General features: G+C 28.7%; 1 protein-coding gene, 1 long non-coding RNA gene and 1 other non-coding gene across 6 annotated transcripts; 2 read left to right on the top strand and 1 right to left on the bottom strand.

Annotated features, from left to right (window-relative positions):
• Nucleotides 1-21: 21 nt before the first annotated feature.
• Nucleotides 22-94, top strand: TRNAA-AGC. Its single transcript has one exon. It is a non-coding gene; the product is annotated as a tRNA-Ala (tRNA).
• A 6190-nt stretch (nt 95-6284) lies between these two features.
• Nucleotides 6285-9095, top strand: LOC17886367. Of its 3 annotated transcripts, XR_002833772.1 has the most exons (6): nt 6285-6313; nt 6399-6828; nt 6935-7029; nt 7326-7755; nt 7847-7905; nt 8586-9095. It is a non-coding gene; the product is annotated as an uncharacterized LOC17886367 (long non-coding RNA). The 3 variants fall into 3 exon arrangements; XR_002833770.1 differs by lacking the exons at nt 7847-7905; nt 8586-9095 and having other exon boundaries at nt 7326-7840; XR_002833771.1 differs by lacking the exons at nt 7847-7905; nt 8586-9095 and having other exon boundaries at nt 6931-7029; nt 7326-7840.
• A 1852-nt stretch (nt 9096-10947) lies between these two features.
• On the bottom strand, nt 10948-14224 carry LOC17887388 (probable serine/threonine-protein kinase PIX7). Of its 2 annotated transcripts, none has more exons than XM_006290958.2 (6): nt 13413-14224; nt 12623-12948; nt 12395-12530; nt 12161-12297; nt 11945-12068; nt 10948-11846 (listed from the first exon to the last, which is right to left on the bottom strand). In XM_006290958.2, exons 1-6 carry the CDS (start codon nt 13621-13623, stop codon nt 11347-11349), a joined length of 1434 nt encoding a protein of 477 aa, XP_006291020.1. In that variant the 5' UTR covers nt 13624-14224; the 3' UTR covers nt 10948-11346. The 2 variants fall into 2 exon arrangements, with proteins under 2 accessions (XP_006291020.1, XP_006291019.1); XM_006290957.2 differs by having other exon boundaries at nt 12623-12945; nt 13413-14223.
• Between the last annotated feature and the right edge of the window lie 5448 nt (nt 14225-19672).

Raw genomic sequence — 19672 nt, 5'->3', positions numbered from 1 at the left:
AATTATAGATTTGACATAAATGGGGATGTAGCTCAGATGGTAGAGCGCTCGCTTAGCATGCGAGAGGTACGGGGATCGATACCCCGCATCTCCATTTTTATTTTCACTTTTTCTCTTCTTTGCAAAAAGGCATCTCTAATTTTTACGAACTTTAGAAAAGACCCCAAACTTTTGATAAATTATATATTTACAGATAACTTTAGAAAAGACATACTATATTATATGATTTGATTTTGTTTGTTTTGGGTTAGGTTTAAAAAGCAACCAAAATTTTAACATAAATAGTGATGCATTTAAATTTGAAATTAGTTATATTTGTGGTGATACATATGGATATTTTTTTTTCGTTTTTGTCAACTATATGAATACATGTAATACAAATTCATAAAACGGTTTCTGTTACAAAAATAATAAAAGACAGGAGATCAAAAAGTCAAAGAAAAATGCACACATGTGATAATTTTACTATATGGAGTTTACTGTCACTATGCAATCATAGTAACTTATAATTTTACAGAGCATCTCCAACCATAAGATCTTTATTGGAGTTCTTGAAAAAACAAAAATACTAATACTTTAATATAATTAAGATAACTAAATAATTTTTAATTTAAAATAAAAGATGAGAAATTCATACCAATAACTTTTTTATGATACTTTCTTTTAAAAATACCCTCTTTTATTGCCATTTTCATTTTTGCCCTCTTTTAAATTTTAATGGTCATTTTACCCTAGTTGAAAGAATATTGTTTCCCAAAGGAAGGAATATTCCTTTAAAAAAAATTTTCCCCAAAATTTTTTAAAGAGTTTACAAGGGTTTCTAAAGGAATTTACAAGAGTTTTTAAATGGTTTTTAAGAGATTTGTAATGGTTTTTAAAGGGTTTTAGAAGCTTACAAAGGTTTATGAATGGTTTTTAAATGATTTACAATGGTTTTTAAATGATTTACAACGGTTTTTAAAAGTTTTTATAAGTTTATAACAGTTTTAAAGGATTTACAAGGATTTTTAAAAGATTTGAAAAATTTACAAGGATTTTTGAAGGTTTTTTAAAAGAATTTACAAATGTTTATAAAAGAATTTACAAGTGTTTTGAAAGACATGCAAGGATTTAAAAATATTTTTAAAGGATTTACAAGGGGTTTAAAGGGTTTTAGAAGTTTACAGAGGTTTTTAAAGTGTTTACAAATGTTTTTAAAGGTATTACAAGTTCTTGAAAATGGTTTTTAAGGATTTACAAGGGTTTTAAAGGGTTTTAGAAGTTTACAAAAGTTTTTATTAAATGATTTATCACGGTTATAAGGGGTTTAAAGGGATTTACATGTGTTTATAAATGTTATAAAATGATTAACAATGGTTTTAAAAGGTTTAGTCAAATTTTGAAAGGTTTTGGATGAATTTTAAAAGATTTACAAGGGTTTTTAAAGGATTTTAAAGGGATTTAAAAATATTTACAAGGTTTTTTAAAAGTTTTTTAAAGGAATTGCAGAAAAATTTTGGCTGAATTTTTTTTGCGGAAAAGTTTTTGGCGGGAAAAATTTTGGTTGAAATTTTTTGTCGGAAAATTTTTCGGAAAGAATATTCTTTTTGTTGGAAAGAATATTCCTTTCTTCATCATGGGTTATCATAAAGGAGGGTAATTTAGTCATTTTGTACATTGAAATGGGTATTTTTTGAAAATGGACACCTAGAGAGGGTACTTATAGAAAATGGTATCATAAAAAGGTTAGTTGTGCAAATCCCCCATAAAAGATTGAGCCAAATAAACAAAATATATGTATTTAGTCTCATACAAAGAGTATCTTAAACTCTTATTTACGAACCTCGGTCTACTCTCTATCCTCTTTTTTTTTATCAACCACACATTCATTAAAATTGAACTCCATGGTTGGTAGCCCAAACTGGAGGAAAGTTGTTTACAAAAGTAACTTCCGAATCAAGAGATCTGGAAGAACGAGCCAGACAATCTGCTTTTGAATTACAAGTACGAGAAATCTTAGTTAAAGAAAACGACGGAAATGATGCACGTAACAATAGAAAATCGTCTAAGAGGTTGGAGAATGCTGGTCACTCTCTCTCCTCTTTTTTAATTATTTTTTAATTTTATATTATACAAATTGCATCTTATGAACAGGGGCGGACCCAGAAAAAAAAATTAAATGGATGCAAAAAGTAGCACATGAGGCTTGAACCCATGACCTCAAACACTACATGGGGGCACTGTAACCATTTTGACACTTATAACTTTAATTTTAATGTAAATTTTTTAGTTTTAAATAGGTTGGTGGTGCAACTGCCCCCACTTTCTTCTATGTGGGTCCGCCCCTGCTTATGAACCTCCTAAAGCCATCTTTATCGCCATAAGCTGTCGGGTCTTAGGACATTAAACAAAAGCTAAAATAATAAAACAGTGAATCGATAAGGGGTATTCGGGTTTATGTTAAGATGTTTTTGAGGGGGTGTCTTATGTCATGTGTTTCGTGGGAATTGGTTAGAAAATTGTAAAAGCAAAAACATTTTTCATTTTTTATTTTCTCCCCCAAATCGATTTGTCTTCTCCTCCTCTATTACACCGTCAAAATCGAAATCGAAATCCATTTTCATTTTCTTATAATAATTTTGAATTGTATTTCTCTTTCTTTTTATTTTCTATTCAATTTTATGTTTTTTTCCATTTAAAAGTTATTTTTATTATTTTACATATTTTAAATATGTTTTACATTATTAAATTAATAATTTTTTAAGATTATAGAGGTTCAACCAATAATCAACTATATAAATTTGGTTCTTAACTTAATCTCTTCCATTATTATACTAATTAAAAATCCCTAAGCTACATCCTCCCATTTATCCCCTTAAAGATGCTCTTAAAACTCCTATGAACCTCCTAAATAGAACGTTGTAATACACACTTTTACGAATTTCAATTTAAAAGATGTAAAATCTCTCTCTCTCTCTCTTGTTTCTCTTTGATTCAGTTTCTTTATTTTTTTGCGGATATAAAATTTTCTTATATTATTTATACTAGGTAATGTCCCACGCATATGCGCGAGTTGTTGTATATTTAGTTAATTAATTTTAATTTATTTATTACTTATAAAAATAGAATAAATAAATTTCAATGTTTATGAAAATTTTACACTTTATTTATTTAAATCTTACAATAGAAACATAAATCGATATATCTTGAATTTATTCGTTGATTAATTGTTCAATTTTTTTAGTAATTTTCTTTAGTACTTTCGAGTATTTTTTGATAAAACAATAATATTGTTAATGATAAAAATAGAAATGATATTGGGAGAAGTTAAAAAATACCCCTTTTCAAATACCACTTTTTAAATTTACCACCTTTTCAAACATTATCAAAAAACTACTAAAAATGTTGAAATTTATCCAAATATGTGTATAAGCTTATAAATATACACACAAATTACCTTTATTTGTGTATAAAAGTTTATTTATTTCAATGTCTTACAAATTGGTTTGATAATTATATAAGAAAAAATAATTTTGTTAAAATAATTACATACTTTTGAAAATAAATTAAATATATATGAATATGTGAAAAGAAACAAACATCTAAAGTAAAAGAATGAAGATGGTTTCTTTAACTTGATTTTCTTATGGTGCAATGGTCGGAAATCAATATTTTGAATCCCATCAATAAAATAATTTCCTTATAGCCATAAAATATTATTATATCTATATATATAAAGTTAGCTTTTTCTCTCTTCTTATGATGCCACCTAAGTATCCACCTAAGCCACATTTTGTTTACATTAAAATAAATTTAAAACATTCATTTAGTGCATATTTATGCTACTTATTTAATTAATAGAAAATTTATATAAATAAAAATAAATTATGTAAATAAATGAAATTTTAAATAAGAAATACTTTCATTTTTTTATTAGTTAGTGGTATTAATATAACTCAACTTTCATTTTAAAATGATCATAGTTTAAAATTTTATATGTGTTACTGAGTTTAAGAATGTAAGTAAATTTTAAATTTATGGTAGAATAAAAACAACATTTATGTAATTGTATATATAAAATTTTAAAGGGAAAAAATAAAATTGAAAGTGAAATATTAGTTTATAACATGATCAATAAGAAAATGCTTTTATCCAAATTTAAATATTGAAACATAATAATTCAAGATAAAATAACTATAATATGTTTTGAAAATCAATTAAAAATAAATAAAATATCACAATATGAATAAAAAATTAACAAAAAATTATAAACCTCCCGCGCGCAGCGCGGGTCAACTGCTAGTATATATATATATATGTATTATACATTTAATAGTATAAGAAAACAATGAAGAAACGAAGAAGCACATAAAATAAAGAAGAAATATACAACATTCTACAAGATCATCCTTGCTACAACATTCTACAAGATCATCCTTGCTAAGCAAAAACAGTAGTAGTACTAAGTAAACACAACCCACTAGAGCAAGTATACGAATTTGTGTACTTAATAACCATCTTCTCACTGATCCCACCAAACAAACAACAACAAGTACCAAACCAATGATCATCAGATTCTCACCAACTAATAGACGACAACCTTTTCAGAGAAATCAAAAAGTTCCTTCTTTGTTGACCTAGTTGAGAAATTTCTACAGTAAATATGAACTCCTCCCATTGGAAGAATCAATCCTCAAAGGCGCCGCCTTTTCACAAGAATCAATCGCCAAATTGAAGTCTAAGACTAGAGGAAGTAAAAGAAGAAGTCTAACGTCGATATGATTGTCTAAAGCTTTGAAATTTGCTGTGGATTCAGCATTGAGCAAAACCCAAGAAACATGAACACGAAGACAGTCTCTTCTTTGCATGTGGCTTCTTCTTCGTCGTCGTCGTCATTGATCCATGTGACGAAAAAGCTGAGATTTTTTAGGATGATTGAAACATTGAGGCTTTTGCAGTGTGTTCTTAGGGTTGGTTGTGGAATCGAAAAGAAAGAGACAAAGATTTGGAGAATGAGATTGAGCTTCCCATTGTATCACCAATTCGCCATGACCTATGGGTTTTAAGGTTCTGTTCTGCTCCACTGGGAATATTGCTCTGTTTCGATTATTTCACTTACTAAACTTTATTGTGTTACCGGTATCAAACCCGACCCGGCATGACCCGAACCGATCCGTAGTTTTGCATATGTTTGTTTTCCTTCAAATCATTATCATATGTTACGTTGGGTATAATTTATAACGTATGAAAACATGATACATACAGTAAAACCTCTATAAATTAATACTCTATAAATTAATAAACACTATAAATTAATAAATTTTGCTGGTCCCGAGTCGGGGCAGTGTAAAAATTAACCAAATTCGATAAGATAATAAGATAATAAGTTTTTTTGAAATCCCTATGTAAATATAGTCCCAATAATAACATAAATTAAATCATATATATACATATATATATATATAGAAATATGCTTTTATTTTGGTTAAGTAATTATGTTGAAATATGCTTTTAGTTTTTTCTAAAAATGAATTTCTCCTAGACCTCATCTTTATAAAAAAAATTATGTTATATTTTTAAACTATAATCTTATAATATATTCCATAACATCATAAAGTAATCAAATTTGTTTTAATGTTTTCTATTTATAAATATGCATCATATTCATTTTTTGTTTGTTTTATAGGATGTTAAAAGATAACAATTGAGGTATTAATCATAAATTTGAATTTATGGATGTACTTTGTATAGAAGTAGATTTATTTATAAAATTTTTAATTCATTGTTATTTTTTTTATATATAAATATAGAATTCAATTCTAAACTACAAAAATTTATATAATCTTAAAAATTAATCTAATTTTGTAAAATTGTCCCAATTCATAATTTCAAAAAAAAATAAAAGTTAAAATACCACTATAAATTAATAAAGATAAATTGAAATCACTATAAATTAATAAATTTCTATAGTCCCAACATTATTAATTTATAGAGGTTTTTCCCTATATGAATTGCATGTTTCAGAATTGAAATTTGAAATTTGAAATTTTTTGAACTTTACTGCTTAGAAACTGTATCTAGTAATATTTTGTTACCGTTAGGATGAAAAAAGAAAAGGAAATAATAGAAACGATATCTCTTGATTTTCCTTTAAAATATAATTACGTCTGACCGTTGTGAGATTAAATATCAATTTTCTCTTTGTTTATCCAAATACTCCCCTCTCACAACTCAACGCTTCTTTTTCTTCTTCTTCATTCATCCATGAGAGATAATTCAAAACTCTCTCTTCTTCTTCCTCTTCTAAACCCTAAAACCCTAAAGATCCGTAAAGGTAAAGTATTTTATATAATCGTTTTCGTTTCATTGATTGAATGATAGATCGATCGATCTCTGTCTTCTTCTTAATTTTGAATCAGTATCGGTTTCACCAGAGACTCCGACGAAATTGGAAAAGTGAAGGAGAAGATTCGAGCGAGACGTAGAACACGATCAAGGCGATGATGATCCGTAAGGGTAAAATTGGAAAAAGTATTATTATATCATCGTTTTGTTTCGTTTCGTTTCGTTAATTGAATTTGAATGATAAAGATCAGATCGATCTCCTCTGTTCTTCTTCTTCCGGTGGAATTCTGAGTCTAGCCACAGAGAAGCTTTCACCAGTGAAGAGCCCTCGTCTTCTTGATTTCTATTTGAGATTAGGAATGATTTAATTAGAGATCATGATGATGATTTAGTATCTTAGAGAATGAATTGGCTAATTCTGAAATTTGCAGCCATGTTTATTTCTCGTCGTGATGCTGAAGTTGGTTACATCGTTAGTTTTGAGGAAACAAGAACCGTGCTTAAGTAAGTAAGCTCTGTCTCTCTTTAGCTTCTCTTCTTTATAATCTTTATGTACTTTTGTGGCTAATATGGGAGCAATGGATGATGAAGTGTAATTTGACAAAGACAGGTGAAGATGATGATCAGTGAGTTCCTCTTGGATCCACAGATCCTGTATTCAACTTCTCAAATGAGATTCTCTCTGTTTCAGCCATGCTCTCTCAGGTACCACCCCTTTACTTTCTTTTTCTTGAAAAGATTCTTGCTAGTTTTGGTTAAGTTTGTAGTGATTTTCATTTAGATTCAAGTATTAGAGTTAGCTTATATCATTAGCAGTCTCTAGTCTAGGTTCTGCGTATCCTAAGTAAGTGATGATGCAGGTACTAGTTACAGTCTCTCAGTTATTCTCTCTCATGAAGCAAATGGTATTATTAGTCTCATTGCCTTTTTATACATCTGCTGATGTCTCTTCCATGGACCTCTTCTGTTATAAATACCAATTCTTTCTCTGCTTTATTCAGCCTATAGAGGATCTCAAAAAGCAGCAAATGAAGCTAAAGCTAGATTTGGACACATTGATGGAGATCAATCTAACATTGTTGTTGAAGCGTCTACCACGCTTTTATTATCCCTTTCTCTTCCTCTTTTGTTCATTGCATTGGGGTGGCTACGAAATCTTCATCAGCGATAGAAATCTGCAGACAATGTTAGATAGCAGCTTCGGATAGATAATGTCATGGTTCAACAACCTGAAGATGTGCAGCACTCATGCTTGCCAGTTTATTTCATGCAAGTGGCTCACTTAGAACACACTGGCCATTTACTTGACAGCCAAGACAACCAAGTATGTCATGAAACGTGTCCTCGAGAAGCTGGAACGAGAACCGGAAAAGAAGGACATTCATATCCTCATATGTCAAGTATTATATAGCGAATCAAGGTATTAAGCAGGTTCGTAATATAGTAGTCATCTTTTAATCTGGTTTTGAAAACTGAATATGTGTGGTATTATAAATAAAAATTACATCTCTGATTCTCATAGGTTTGTTTTGTATTATGTGTAACAAACAAGTAGCTGAGAACGACATCACAACTTTGCAGGTATACTCATGGTATACTCATATACTTTCTTAACTTTTGTTTTGAATTAAGAATAATGATTTAGATTTAAAAATATACAAAAGGTAAAAAAGATTTTATGTTTTTTTCACTTTTGGTTTTTATGATTTAAAACTAAATGTCAAAGTTTTTACCAAATAATTTTCAAGTAAATAGTTTTAAATTTTAGTTTAACCAAAATGTTTTTTTTTTCTTTTGTGGTATCTAAGTGTTAAATTTTAATACGTTGAAAACAAACCGGACCTAGCATCCAGTCCTTTTGTGGTCCGTAAGTTTGGTGTAAAAGTTCAACATGTTTTCGCGTAATGTAAATTTAACACTTAGACGCTTCAAAGTTTTTTTTTTTATAAATATTTTTTAAGTAAATTATATTGATTTTTTAAACTAAAAGTTATCACTATATTAAATGCTTATTTAAAATATCTTGAACTAATCATATACACCAAAAATGGTATATTTCTGTAGTTTTCTAAAACAAGCAACAAATCCGTCTTGAACAATATCTTGTTAATCGCCGTTAGCTTCCATCTGTTTATATACTACCAAAACCAAATCGTTAAAATTAGAGAGACTAGACGCTCTCTCTTTTACTTGTTACTCGAAACAGAGATCCATAGTTGAAATATCACTAGAAAAAAGGGTAGTGACCTAGTTTCCCTCAGGGATTTACGCGGGTTACGACCTAGTTTTTGTGAAGAAGATGTTCCCATGACAATACTTAGACCATGGCTAATAGATGATAGTCCCATGACAACTAATGATGGTTAAAGATGGTTCATTGATCAAGAACCGCATTAGTTGCAAGATGGAAATATCATATTGGCTGTGGAAGGATAAACGAACTGAGAACTGAGACTCGTTCCAAAAACTTCAAAATGTAAAACATAGCCATTTAAATCCATGGAGTATAAGATAGTCATGGAGTGCATAAGATGGCATTGATCCATGTGACGCGAAGCTGAGATTTTTCAAGGATGATTGAAAGGAAGATTTGGAGAAATTGTTCTGTTTTGTAGGGTTCTGCTCCATTGGAAATTGCTTTGTTTCGATTTATTTTGTTCTGATTTTTAAATTAGACCGGTATCAAACCCGACTCAACATGACCAGACCCGACCCGATCCGTATTCAAAATCCTCGTTTTGTATATGTTTATGTTCAAATCTATATTAACATTTTTGCAGCACTTTTATAAATAAATCCTAAACTTCCAAACTATTTTTGAAAATGAAATAGTCATAATTATAATTTATAGTGTGTTTAATTAAATTGAATAAAGAAAACCAACAGTCTTTTATAAATTTTCAGTTACATGTTAGTAGTAAAGTGTGAATTTAAAGTATGAATTAATGTATATGTTAATGTGTGTTTTTGGTTTAATTAAAAATAAATATTATATTTTAAAAAAATAAATATCAATAGACAGAGAGTGAAACCTTATTTTTCTATTTTTATACTTGATTTTCTATATAAAAAACAGTTTAATATTCAATTTTCTATCAATATCAAGTTAAAGAAACCATCTTCATCATTTTAGTTTGGATGTTTGTTTCTTTCTCACATATTCATGTATATTTATTTTATTTTCAAAAATATGTAATTATTTTAACAAAAGAATGTTTTGTTGTATAGTAATCAAACAAATTTGTAAGACATTCTTTTAAAGATAATGATCATTAAACTTAGTTTGTGATTCAAAATTTAGTTTGATTTTCTTATAGCCATAAAATATTATTATACATATGTTTTACATTTAAAGATATAAAAAAATGAAGAAATGAAGAATTCATCCTTGTAGTATATATAATAGATATAAAATTGAATATCAAATTGTTTTTCAGATAGGAAATCAAGTATAAAATTCAAAGTTAACAAAAATTATAATGTTCTTTATATTATTAAATGTTGAATCAAAAATAAATATAAGGATCCTTATTCTTAAAAGAATGTCTTACAAATTGGTTTAAGAATTATTTAACAAAAAATTATTTTGTTAAAAAGTTACATAATTTAAAAAATTAAAGTGAATATGTGAGAAAAAAATAAACATCCAAAGTAAAAGAATGAATATGGTTTCTGTAGCTTGATTTTCTTATTGTGCGATGGTCGGAAATCAATATTTTTAAATCTCATCAATAAAATAATTTTCTTATATCCATAAAATATTATTATATATATGTATTACATTTAAAAATATAGAAAAATGAGGAAATAAAGAAATGCATAAAACGAAAATAAAATAAAATTGAAACACAATTTTAAACCAAATATTTAATCAAACTCTTACAATGACATCTTAATTGAGTTTTTACCCCATGCAAAAAATTTGAAAAGAAAAACAAAGAAAATAATAAAGATATGAGATATGGTAGATGAGTATGTGAGAATGAATATTTATAGGATACAAAGTGATGTAAGTTACATTTTTAAAATAATTAAATTAGAGGAATCATAATTAAATTTATAGTGTGTTTAATAAAAATTCAATAAAGAAAACCAATAATCTTAGAAAACTTATATAATTTTCAGTTACATTTTAGTAGTAAGTGTGAATAAAAGTATGGACTAATGTATATGATTAAATGTGTTTTTATTTAATTAAAAATAATATTATATTTTTAAAAATTAAATATCAAGTGTACCAATAAAGAGAGAGTGAAACCATACTTTTACATATACGATTTATATCCACCATAAAAAAAAACACTAATTTGATGTACAAAAAGAAAAAAAAAAACACTAATTTATGACAGTTTCATTTTTTCTGTTTTTTGTTGTGGATTTTTCAATATGAAACCAAACGGATAATAAATTCATTTTGGTTAGTTTTGGTTTAACTATTTGGGTTGGATTTGTTCGGTTTTTGCGGTTGCGGCTATTTTTTCTGCCCACCCTTAAATTCTCTATATGAGTATGAAAGAAGTAAAGTAATGTAAGACAGTAAGAAATGTTGTATTTTTATCATAACATGGTATAGTCTTTGAATTGCTTCTTCCATATGTAGTGTATCCATTTAACCAAGTAAAAGATGAAAAAAATCAATGCACATCAGAACATATGTTACAGGGCTTACATAAGTTTATACAGACAACAGGTTTTTTTTTATCCTTTATAGAAGAACTTTACACTCTCAAACTTTACATTTCTACACATTAAAAATCATAAGGATCAAAATCTTTAGACCTTTAGGACCAAAGATAGTTTTCGAGTTCCATCAACTCAAAGAACACAAACCAGGATCCGAAACATTCTAAACTTGCCAAGCTTTCAGTTTTTTTCCACAGACCATCTCTTTGATCTGGGTATAAGCTTCTGCAACGCGCTCTTGAATCAGAAAGAATCGATGAAACAGGAAGCTGAATATTCAGCTCCAATCAGCAAAACCTCGGGTCAGATATGAAGAACTAATTAATAACTATTTTGAGTTCATGGCTCCTTTCCTTTAGGCTTTGGTGATTGGCGGGCATAACGATAAGGGGATGCTTGTGGCAGGTTTAAGCTTGACAAACTCCTCATAGGCGGTCCATTTCTTGACACAAACCCTCCTCCTTGTGTTCTGACTCCGTTCTTAGCAACAGGTTGCATTGTTTGGAAAGAAGAAGAAGAGCTAGCAAAGTCTTTAAGATTTGGTAGCGGCTTTAAGGCTTCCACAACTTCACTCATCTTCGGTCTAGCTTTGGAGTCTCGGTTAAGACATTGTGCCGCTACTTGTGTGGCTTTCTGAGCACCCTTGATCGAGTAGTGACCCTCTAACCGAGGATCTAGTAGCCGGCACAACCTTTTCTTGTCTAAGAGATGAGGTCTCACCCATTCGACCAAATTTTGTTCCCCATTCGGCCGACTTTTATCTACGGCTCTTCTTCCTGTTAATATTTCAAGTAAAACTACTCCAAAGCTGTATACATCGCTCTTCGTTGTAAGATGTCCTGATGTTCATATTGAAAATATTTAAGTCCAGAACCTCGATTGATAATGCGATAGCCAAAAGACATTGATAATGCGATAGCCAATTTAGCTGACTTACCAGTCATTACATATTCAGGGGCAGCATAACCATAAGTTCCCATGACTCGGGTTGATACATGGGATTTTTTCTCGTCTGGAGCATCTTTCGCAAGCCCAAAATCAGAGAGCTTTGCATTATAATCCTGAAATATGAAGAATTTTCTATAATATATACAAATAGAGAAAGCATGAAGAATCTGAGGCTTTTATTGGGTTCATTGGCTTTCAGACATACCGCATCCAGTAAAATATTAGATGTTTTAAAATCTCGATATATGACTGGCTTCTCAGCTTCTTCATGAAGAAAGGCGAGACCTTTAGCTGCACCAAGTGCAATTTTCATTCTAACAGACCATGGGAGAGGTAAGGTCCCTGAAAAAAAAATGAAAAAGAAAAATACAGTGGTTAGATATGAATCCCTAACGTCCTAAGAAAGAACAAGATGTGCAGTGGTATATGGTTGACATACTTCTGAAAAGATGGTTCTCCAAACTCCCTCGTGGCATAAACTCGTAAACGAGCAGTCTTTGGTCTTCTTCCATGCAATAGCCAACCAGTTTAACCAGACTAGGGTGAACAAGGTTTCCAAGGAAGTTAATCTCAGCCTGCACATATACAGAAAAATCCATCAACATTGTTCATAGAAACTGAAGCACAAGACCGTAACCGATATCAAGGTAAAAAGATTTGTCATTACCAGCCACTCCTTGTGACCTTGAAGGCCATCTGGGTTCAGTGTTTTTACAGCTACAGTTAGACCAGTACCAGGCTTAACTGGTGCAGTTCCATTCTCCTCTATCCATCCTTTAAAAACACATCCAAATCCACCCTCACCGAGAAGAGACTCTGGTCTGAAATTCCTAGTTGCTAACTTAAGGTCGTTAAACATGAAAATCCTTAGCTTAGAAGAATACTTCAGTTCCCCACTGATTAAAGGTGTTGAGGAACCACTCTCGACAGAGCCGATGTCTTTAGTTGGAGCTGGATGACTTTCATTCTTCGCAAGAACTTGTTTAGGTTCTGCTGAATTATACACATATAACAGAATATCAAAAACGAAAGTGAGTACTACAGAACTGAACTAAGGACGAAACCAAGTCTCACACTCAAACAAAGATAAAGGTCCAGCAGATAAACAGAAAGACAGAGAAGATTGTAAAAATACTACACACTGGACATAAAGGCTTGTTACAGAATCCTACAATGAAATCTCTCTAGTTTTTTATTTCAGCAAAAAGGTCTCAAAGCAATTGTGGCAACATAAAAGGCTCTATCTTAAAATTGACACACACAAAACTTCTACCATATAATTTCAATCCTACAAATGATGAGCTTTCAAGCTCAAGTGTCAGGACAAGACAAAAAAAAAACTAAACCACAATCTGAAAGCAACTACTATAGAATAAACCTTGTCATCTATACAAATTCATACATAAAAACAAACTTCAACTTTTATAATCTGCATAGAAAGGAAAAGGAGATTTTACCAATAACAGTAGTAGCATTCATGGAACTATCAACTTTTGATCTAGAAGAGATACAACTAAAGATGAACTTGAATCTAAACCAAAACCCACTTTCACTCTCATCTCCATCTTTCTTAACATTCTTCTTTTTACTAATCATCTTCCCTTTCTCAACTTTCTCAACACCCAACTTCCCAACAACCTTAACAGAGTCTTGCTTTGTCGCCATCATCAAACTATAAACACTAATTTCTACTCAGATCACCATAGTCAAAACCACAAACACCAAAAAAATCCCAAAAAAAAAAGTCAATTGAAGCAACCCACTTCAATCAACCCTAGAATAGATCACTCTCTATCTGATCACAATAGCCATAAAGCTTAAACCTTTATCACACCCAGAAACTCAAAAGATGAAGATCGAACATAAACTCAGAAAACCCAATTCTCTCGAAGTATAAAGGTCGAATAGATCACTCTCTATCTGATCATAACCATAAAGCTTAAACCTTTATCACACCCAGAAACTGAAAAGATGAAGATCGAACATAAACTCAGAAAACCCAATTCTCTCAAAACTATAAAGGTTGATCCTTTTTGGCCCCAACATAAACAAAAGATCCAAAACAACAACACTTGGGCAAAAAGATTAAAACCCAGTTCAGTAGAAGTGAATTTGAGCTTCTTAATTGGGGACAAAGAAGAGAGATATAAGTGAAACAGAGAACAAAAGAAAACAAATGCAGAGATTAGCCGGAGAAAGTTTTAGTCAAAAGGGAGATTTTTTTGCGTGCCCGAGAGCTAGAGAGAGAGATAGAGAGCTACGAAAGGGCATCTTCAGAGAGAGAGAGAGAGTGAAAGTGGTCAGCAACGGGCAGATCGGGCAGCTTGAGTAAGAGAGATATGCAAATTGGTCAGCTAATAAAGTATGCCTACAAAAAATATAATTATAAAAGTTTTATAATCTTTCTATAATGTTTACACTAATCTTTGGTTAATTTTTATTAACGAAATACGCGTACGAATGCATAAATTTTATTATGATTGATTTGGTCAATAAAATCTTAAGAAAACTAATAAAATTTCTCTATTATTTCCCATTAAAAATATTTTTTAACCATATATTAATAATTCATCGCAATATATTTGTAACATTCGAAGAATATGAAAATTATCATTACTTAGCTGTTTAAGAAAAAATTTCTGTAAATTTTCTACTTAGGTAATTATTTTTTTATTTTATATAAATATGATAAAATATATAAGAAATCGAATATATTTTTTACTAGACTTGTTTTCACATGGGAAATATACTTTACCTAATATATAATTATGGCTTACAGCTACATCAAATGTATGATATAGTTGAATAAAATAGTTTAACCAGTAAATTTTTTACCATTCGAAACGAATTTAGAATATTATCGACTTAACTATGGAAGTTTATTACAAGTTGTAATGTTAATTTTACAAATTTACATTTCTTAATATTCTAGATTTAAATTTTTAATTAGAATGTAATCTAAGGAAAAATTTGATGAGATGTTCTCTCTCTCATGCCCAAATTATTCTTTTAGATCTAAGTAATATTAAGGATATCATAATTTAATCAAGTAAGGGTAATGTTGATAACTTTATTTAACTTATTTCCAGATTCTATAATAGTATTATTATTAATCAGTTTATTATATTAGTCTCTTAACAAAATAAAAAAGTAATAATTGAGGTTAAATATAAGATAAACAAGAAGAAAAGGGTAGACTTTTTTGGTAGTATAGTATAGTTTATATGCTAAAACGTTACATCTAGAAGAATATTAAAGCTTTTTGTTTTGTGTTTGATGACATTGTTGTTAGATGATGACACGTGGAATCGTTTTAGATAATTATAAATGGTAGGCAACTAAACTTGTTGGAATTACAGGTGTGTTGTGTTCTTGACTCTTGATTCAGACCAATGAATCTAATCCTCTTTTGTTTTGTCTTTTTTTTTTTTTAATGTAATAAAAGTAAAAAAAAACACAAAAATAGAAAAACACAAAGTAGAGTTTTGGAAGGAACGTAGAGTCACCGGTGGACGGCGGAGAGAAGTCGGAGATATGCGGCGAAAATACATTGGACCGATGGTAACATGTATTAGGTATTTTTTGACATTATGTTTTTGTAATATAAAGACAAATCTTAAATCTTATGTCGAATGTTTTGGGTTCGAATCTAGAAACGATGATATTAATATTTGTAGTGGAAAATGATATTAATATAATCTTGGAACTTAGAATAAGATGTTACGAAAGTTATTAATTTTGCTTTGTGACAAACTATACATTTTTATTGATTATTCAATAAATTGTTCACATATTTTTAGGTTTTGGGAAAAAGTATATCCTCTAAGTCGCAATTTTTTTTTTAATCCTTCAATTTTAGAAAATGCAAAAAAAAACATCGTGAAGTCAAAGAGAATACGAAAAAATAATCTGTCATCATCATCGTTATATGTTAAATCGAAGCCCCAACGATAGTAATACCAAATTTAAATTTTAAATTTTAAAATTCTAATTTATGTGACGGTAGAAACGGTTAGAAAATACATATAACGGCTATATTACGTATTATTTTGACTTCATATGTTTAATACGTATTTTTTGGAGATAAAGGATAAAGTTGCAAAATATGGTACTTAGAATTTTGTTTTACAGGTAAGAAAATAAATTTAGAAAAGTTCTTAAAAATAATTTTGGTTAGTGGTATTTCAGTATATGTCTCTAATTTCTTAAAAATATTGGTACAACTCTTAGAGCATGGTTAAAATTCAAAAAATATTCCTTAGTAACTCATATATGTATATCTAATTTCCATTTTGTGAAATAAGTTACTAAGTTTAATTTCATTACTTACTACTATGTTAGAAGTCAAATTATTTTCTTCTTTATCCAACATATACAAATATAACTCATGAAAAGTAACATAGATTTTACAATTAAATTAGATTTCAAATTATAACAATGGATCTAACGCTATAGAATAAGCGTATGGTGCTGTTTAAGTACAATTTGTTATTAAGGAACGCATTATGTAAGACGAGTGATGGAAGAAGTAGTAAGAAAATGATGTTTGAATGGTGAAAAATTCATTATGCAATGTAAAAACATATTTGAATGGTAGAAAATCTAAGAAATGGTGTGGGATGTATATTTAGATAAAATATTGTATAAAATTCAAATAGAATAATAATAAAAATGATATTACGAAATGTTTGTGTTTTTTTTCTCTTGGTGGTTGAAGAATGAAGAAATGAAATGACCAATGGATTTACTGCCAAATGTATTACCTATAAAAATGTCTGTAGACATAGAGAGCTGCAGATTTCCTAATGATAAAAATGCTGATGCGATGATCTGGTTATATATCCATGAACACAATTACTATGAACATTTAGCTAGATCTCGAGCTGGTTATTGGGACTAAAACCAATAGAAGACATATTCAGCCTCAAGTTCAGCTTGATCTTAATCATTTAGAAATATATTTAAAGATAGTAGATTACTCTACATATTTTTACCATAACTCTCTTTTCACATAAGAACAAAACATGCATATAAAGTTTGTAAAGCTTCAGGATTAAAATGATTGTGGTAACTAGTCAGATAACCAACTAGAGAATATAATTTTATAAAATATAATCGAGTGAAATATAATTAAAACCCATTAAGAGATTACAATAAATTGAAGTATTCGACTGAAGATATATTTACTTCTCCCTCCGTTCCTAATTGATTATTTTTCTAGGGATAAAATTTTGTTAATATTGGTTTAGAGTTCTTAAAAACCGTGAAGCACAAAAAAAAATGCAATTATCATTGACTTTTAAATGTTTTCTTAATACGTGTGAAAAATTTAGAAAAATAATCAATTAGGAAAGGAGGGAGTAGTTCTAAAAATGATTCAGAACTAAACCAAATTTGAATAACAATTTTACTATTCCTTTGCAAAAGTTACCTTTTCTTTTAGTGAGCCTTTTAGTTAATAGATATACTGTATATGAAGGAATGTAAAAGCGGATATTTTAGTCCGTCGAGTGCATGGATCTCCGCAAATATGTAAACAATTGTCCCTTTGATTGGCTCTTATTAGCTAATTTTAGTTTTTGTTTTCAAAAAAAAAAACAAAATGTCTTTGCCTAATGACACCCATAACTCATGTTCGATTCCCCGTTTGACATCTTTGTTTATTTTTTATTTTTCCTTTATGACAAATGAAAATTAAAAATATGTACGTGTTTTTTTTTCCATCTTTCATATGCTTAGATGATTACTGCATGAATTCAAATAATTCTTATTTATATCTATATTAACATTTTTGAAGTATCTTTTGTGTTCTACCCTTTTATTTTGTGATATTTTCATAATTAACCTCTTGTCATTTAATTAAATAGAAAAGTTTAAGAAAAATTTTGTAATTAAATCATAATAAAATTGTAAAATTAGAAATCAATATTTATTACATTTAACAAATTTCCTAAAATCTCTCCCTAATAAATCAAATATTTCTCCAACATCTTTATATGATCTTATTTGTTTTTAAATTTATATTATTACATAAACATATGTATAATAAAATATATTTTTTTTTAGCATATGTTGCAATTTGAAATTTTAGAAACGGATGTATATTACTCAAACGATACAAAAAATGGATGTACTAAAGTATTATTGATAATAGTGTAGCAACGAGTCATGTGATGGAACGGGTTATCTATATATATAAAGTTAACTTTTTCTCTCTTCTCCTTAAGCCACATCATCATCTACCTCATTTTATTATTTAATTTTTAAAATTAATTATATTATTTTATCATTTAATTTTAATATTTAAACCTATGTAAATAAGTTTTTCCAAATGAATATGAAAAGTTTTTTTTTATATATTATATACCATAAAACTAAAAAAGATAATTGATTAAGAGTTAAAAAACTTATTAATTATCGATTATACTAACAAATATAATGTATAATATAAACTACATCATCATTCATCTTAATCTTTTACATTGATTTAGAAATACAACACTTTAGTTTAGTGGTTTTAAGAAAATAAATAATATAGTAAAAACATTTATGTCCAAAATAAATAAAACAAGTATCTATTTATAAAGTAATGATCAATTTTTTGATTAATGGGGCTAAATACAAAGCAATGATATTTATACTATACAGATAGATATACCACTAAATTGATGTCATGTCATCCGAATCCACCTCAAACGAAAGCACAACCGATTTTAGGCATAAGAAGTAGAAAAAAACTAAAAAGTAAAATGAAAACACTTGGATAAATAAATAAGTGGATTCACCAAAATAATTTGGTTTACAAGAATTGAAGGCTTTTGAAATGTAAGGTTCTAACATCTACTATTTGACCTAAATCAAAGTTAAACAAATAAAAATAAACATTTCATATACTAAATTAATATAAAAACAGCAGTAAAAACAAAACAATATAAACAAAAAACAAAAAAAAAATCAAAATATAAATTATAAAATATAAAAAACAATTATAAAACACTCGCGCGCAGCGCGGGTCAACAACTAGTAATTTATATAATTATGATTATATATATTTTTATGGGTTGTCTACTATTAGTATAACTCACAAAATATTTTAATATGAAATTATACTATGTAAATGAATATTATGTCAATATCATTTCATTATTTTAAATATTATACTTATTTAATTAATATGATCAAATTACGGTTATATAAAAAATAAATTATCATATAATATTATACGGGTTAAATCATAGAATTAATAATCAAAATATAGTTGTACACTCTTATATACCAAAAAAAATTAATAAAATAATACATTTTATGAATGTCGTCTCGCGGTATACCGCGGGTTAAAATCTAGTTCACGTAACATTATCTAAATGTTATGTACAGCTAAATTTCCAGACGTCGTTTCCGACCATAGTAATCATAAATTAGTCGGAAAGATTTTAGAAAACACGTTGACAACTGCTTTTTGGTGAATTTTTCGACCATATTTTTTAGAAACTTTTTGACGAGTTTGTCGGATATTGTACTTGTTTCCGATTAAATCATTTTTGTTGGAAATTTTCATATGTTTTCAATGACCCTATTGTTTCTTAGAAGTTTGTCTCCTTAATCTGCAAATTAATAAAATCGCATTATCTGGGCGTCGAACCCTAGACCTCTTGATGTAAAAGCTTTAAACAACTTTTCGTCAACCACTGGACCATCTAAATTAATGTTTACAACT

Source organism: Capsella rubella, unplaced genomic scaffold (genome assembly GCF_000375325.1).
Source record: "Capsella rubella cultivar Monte Gargano unplaced genomic scaffold, Caprub1_0 scaffold_5, whole genome shotgun sequence".
Taxonomy (NCBI): Eukaryota; Viridiplantae; Streptophyta; class Magnoliopsida; order Brassicales; family Brassicaceae; genus Capsella; species Capsella rubella.
This window is presented reverse-complemented; position numbering and strand designations above follow the sequence as displayed.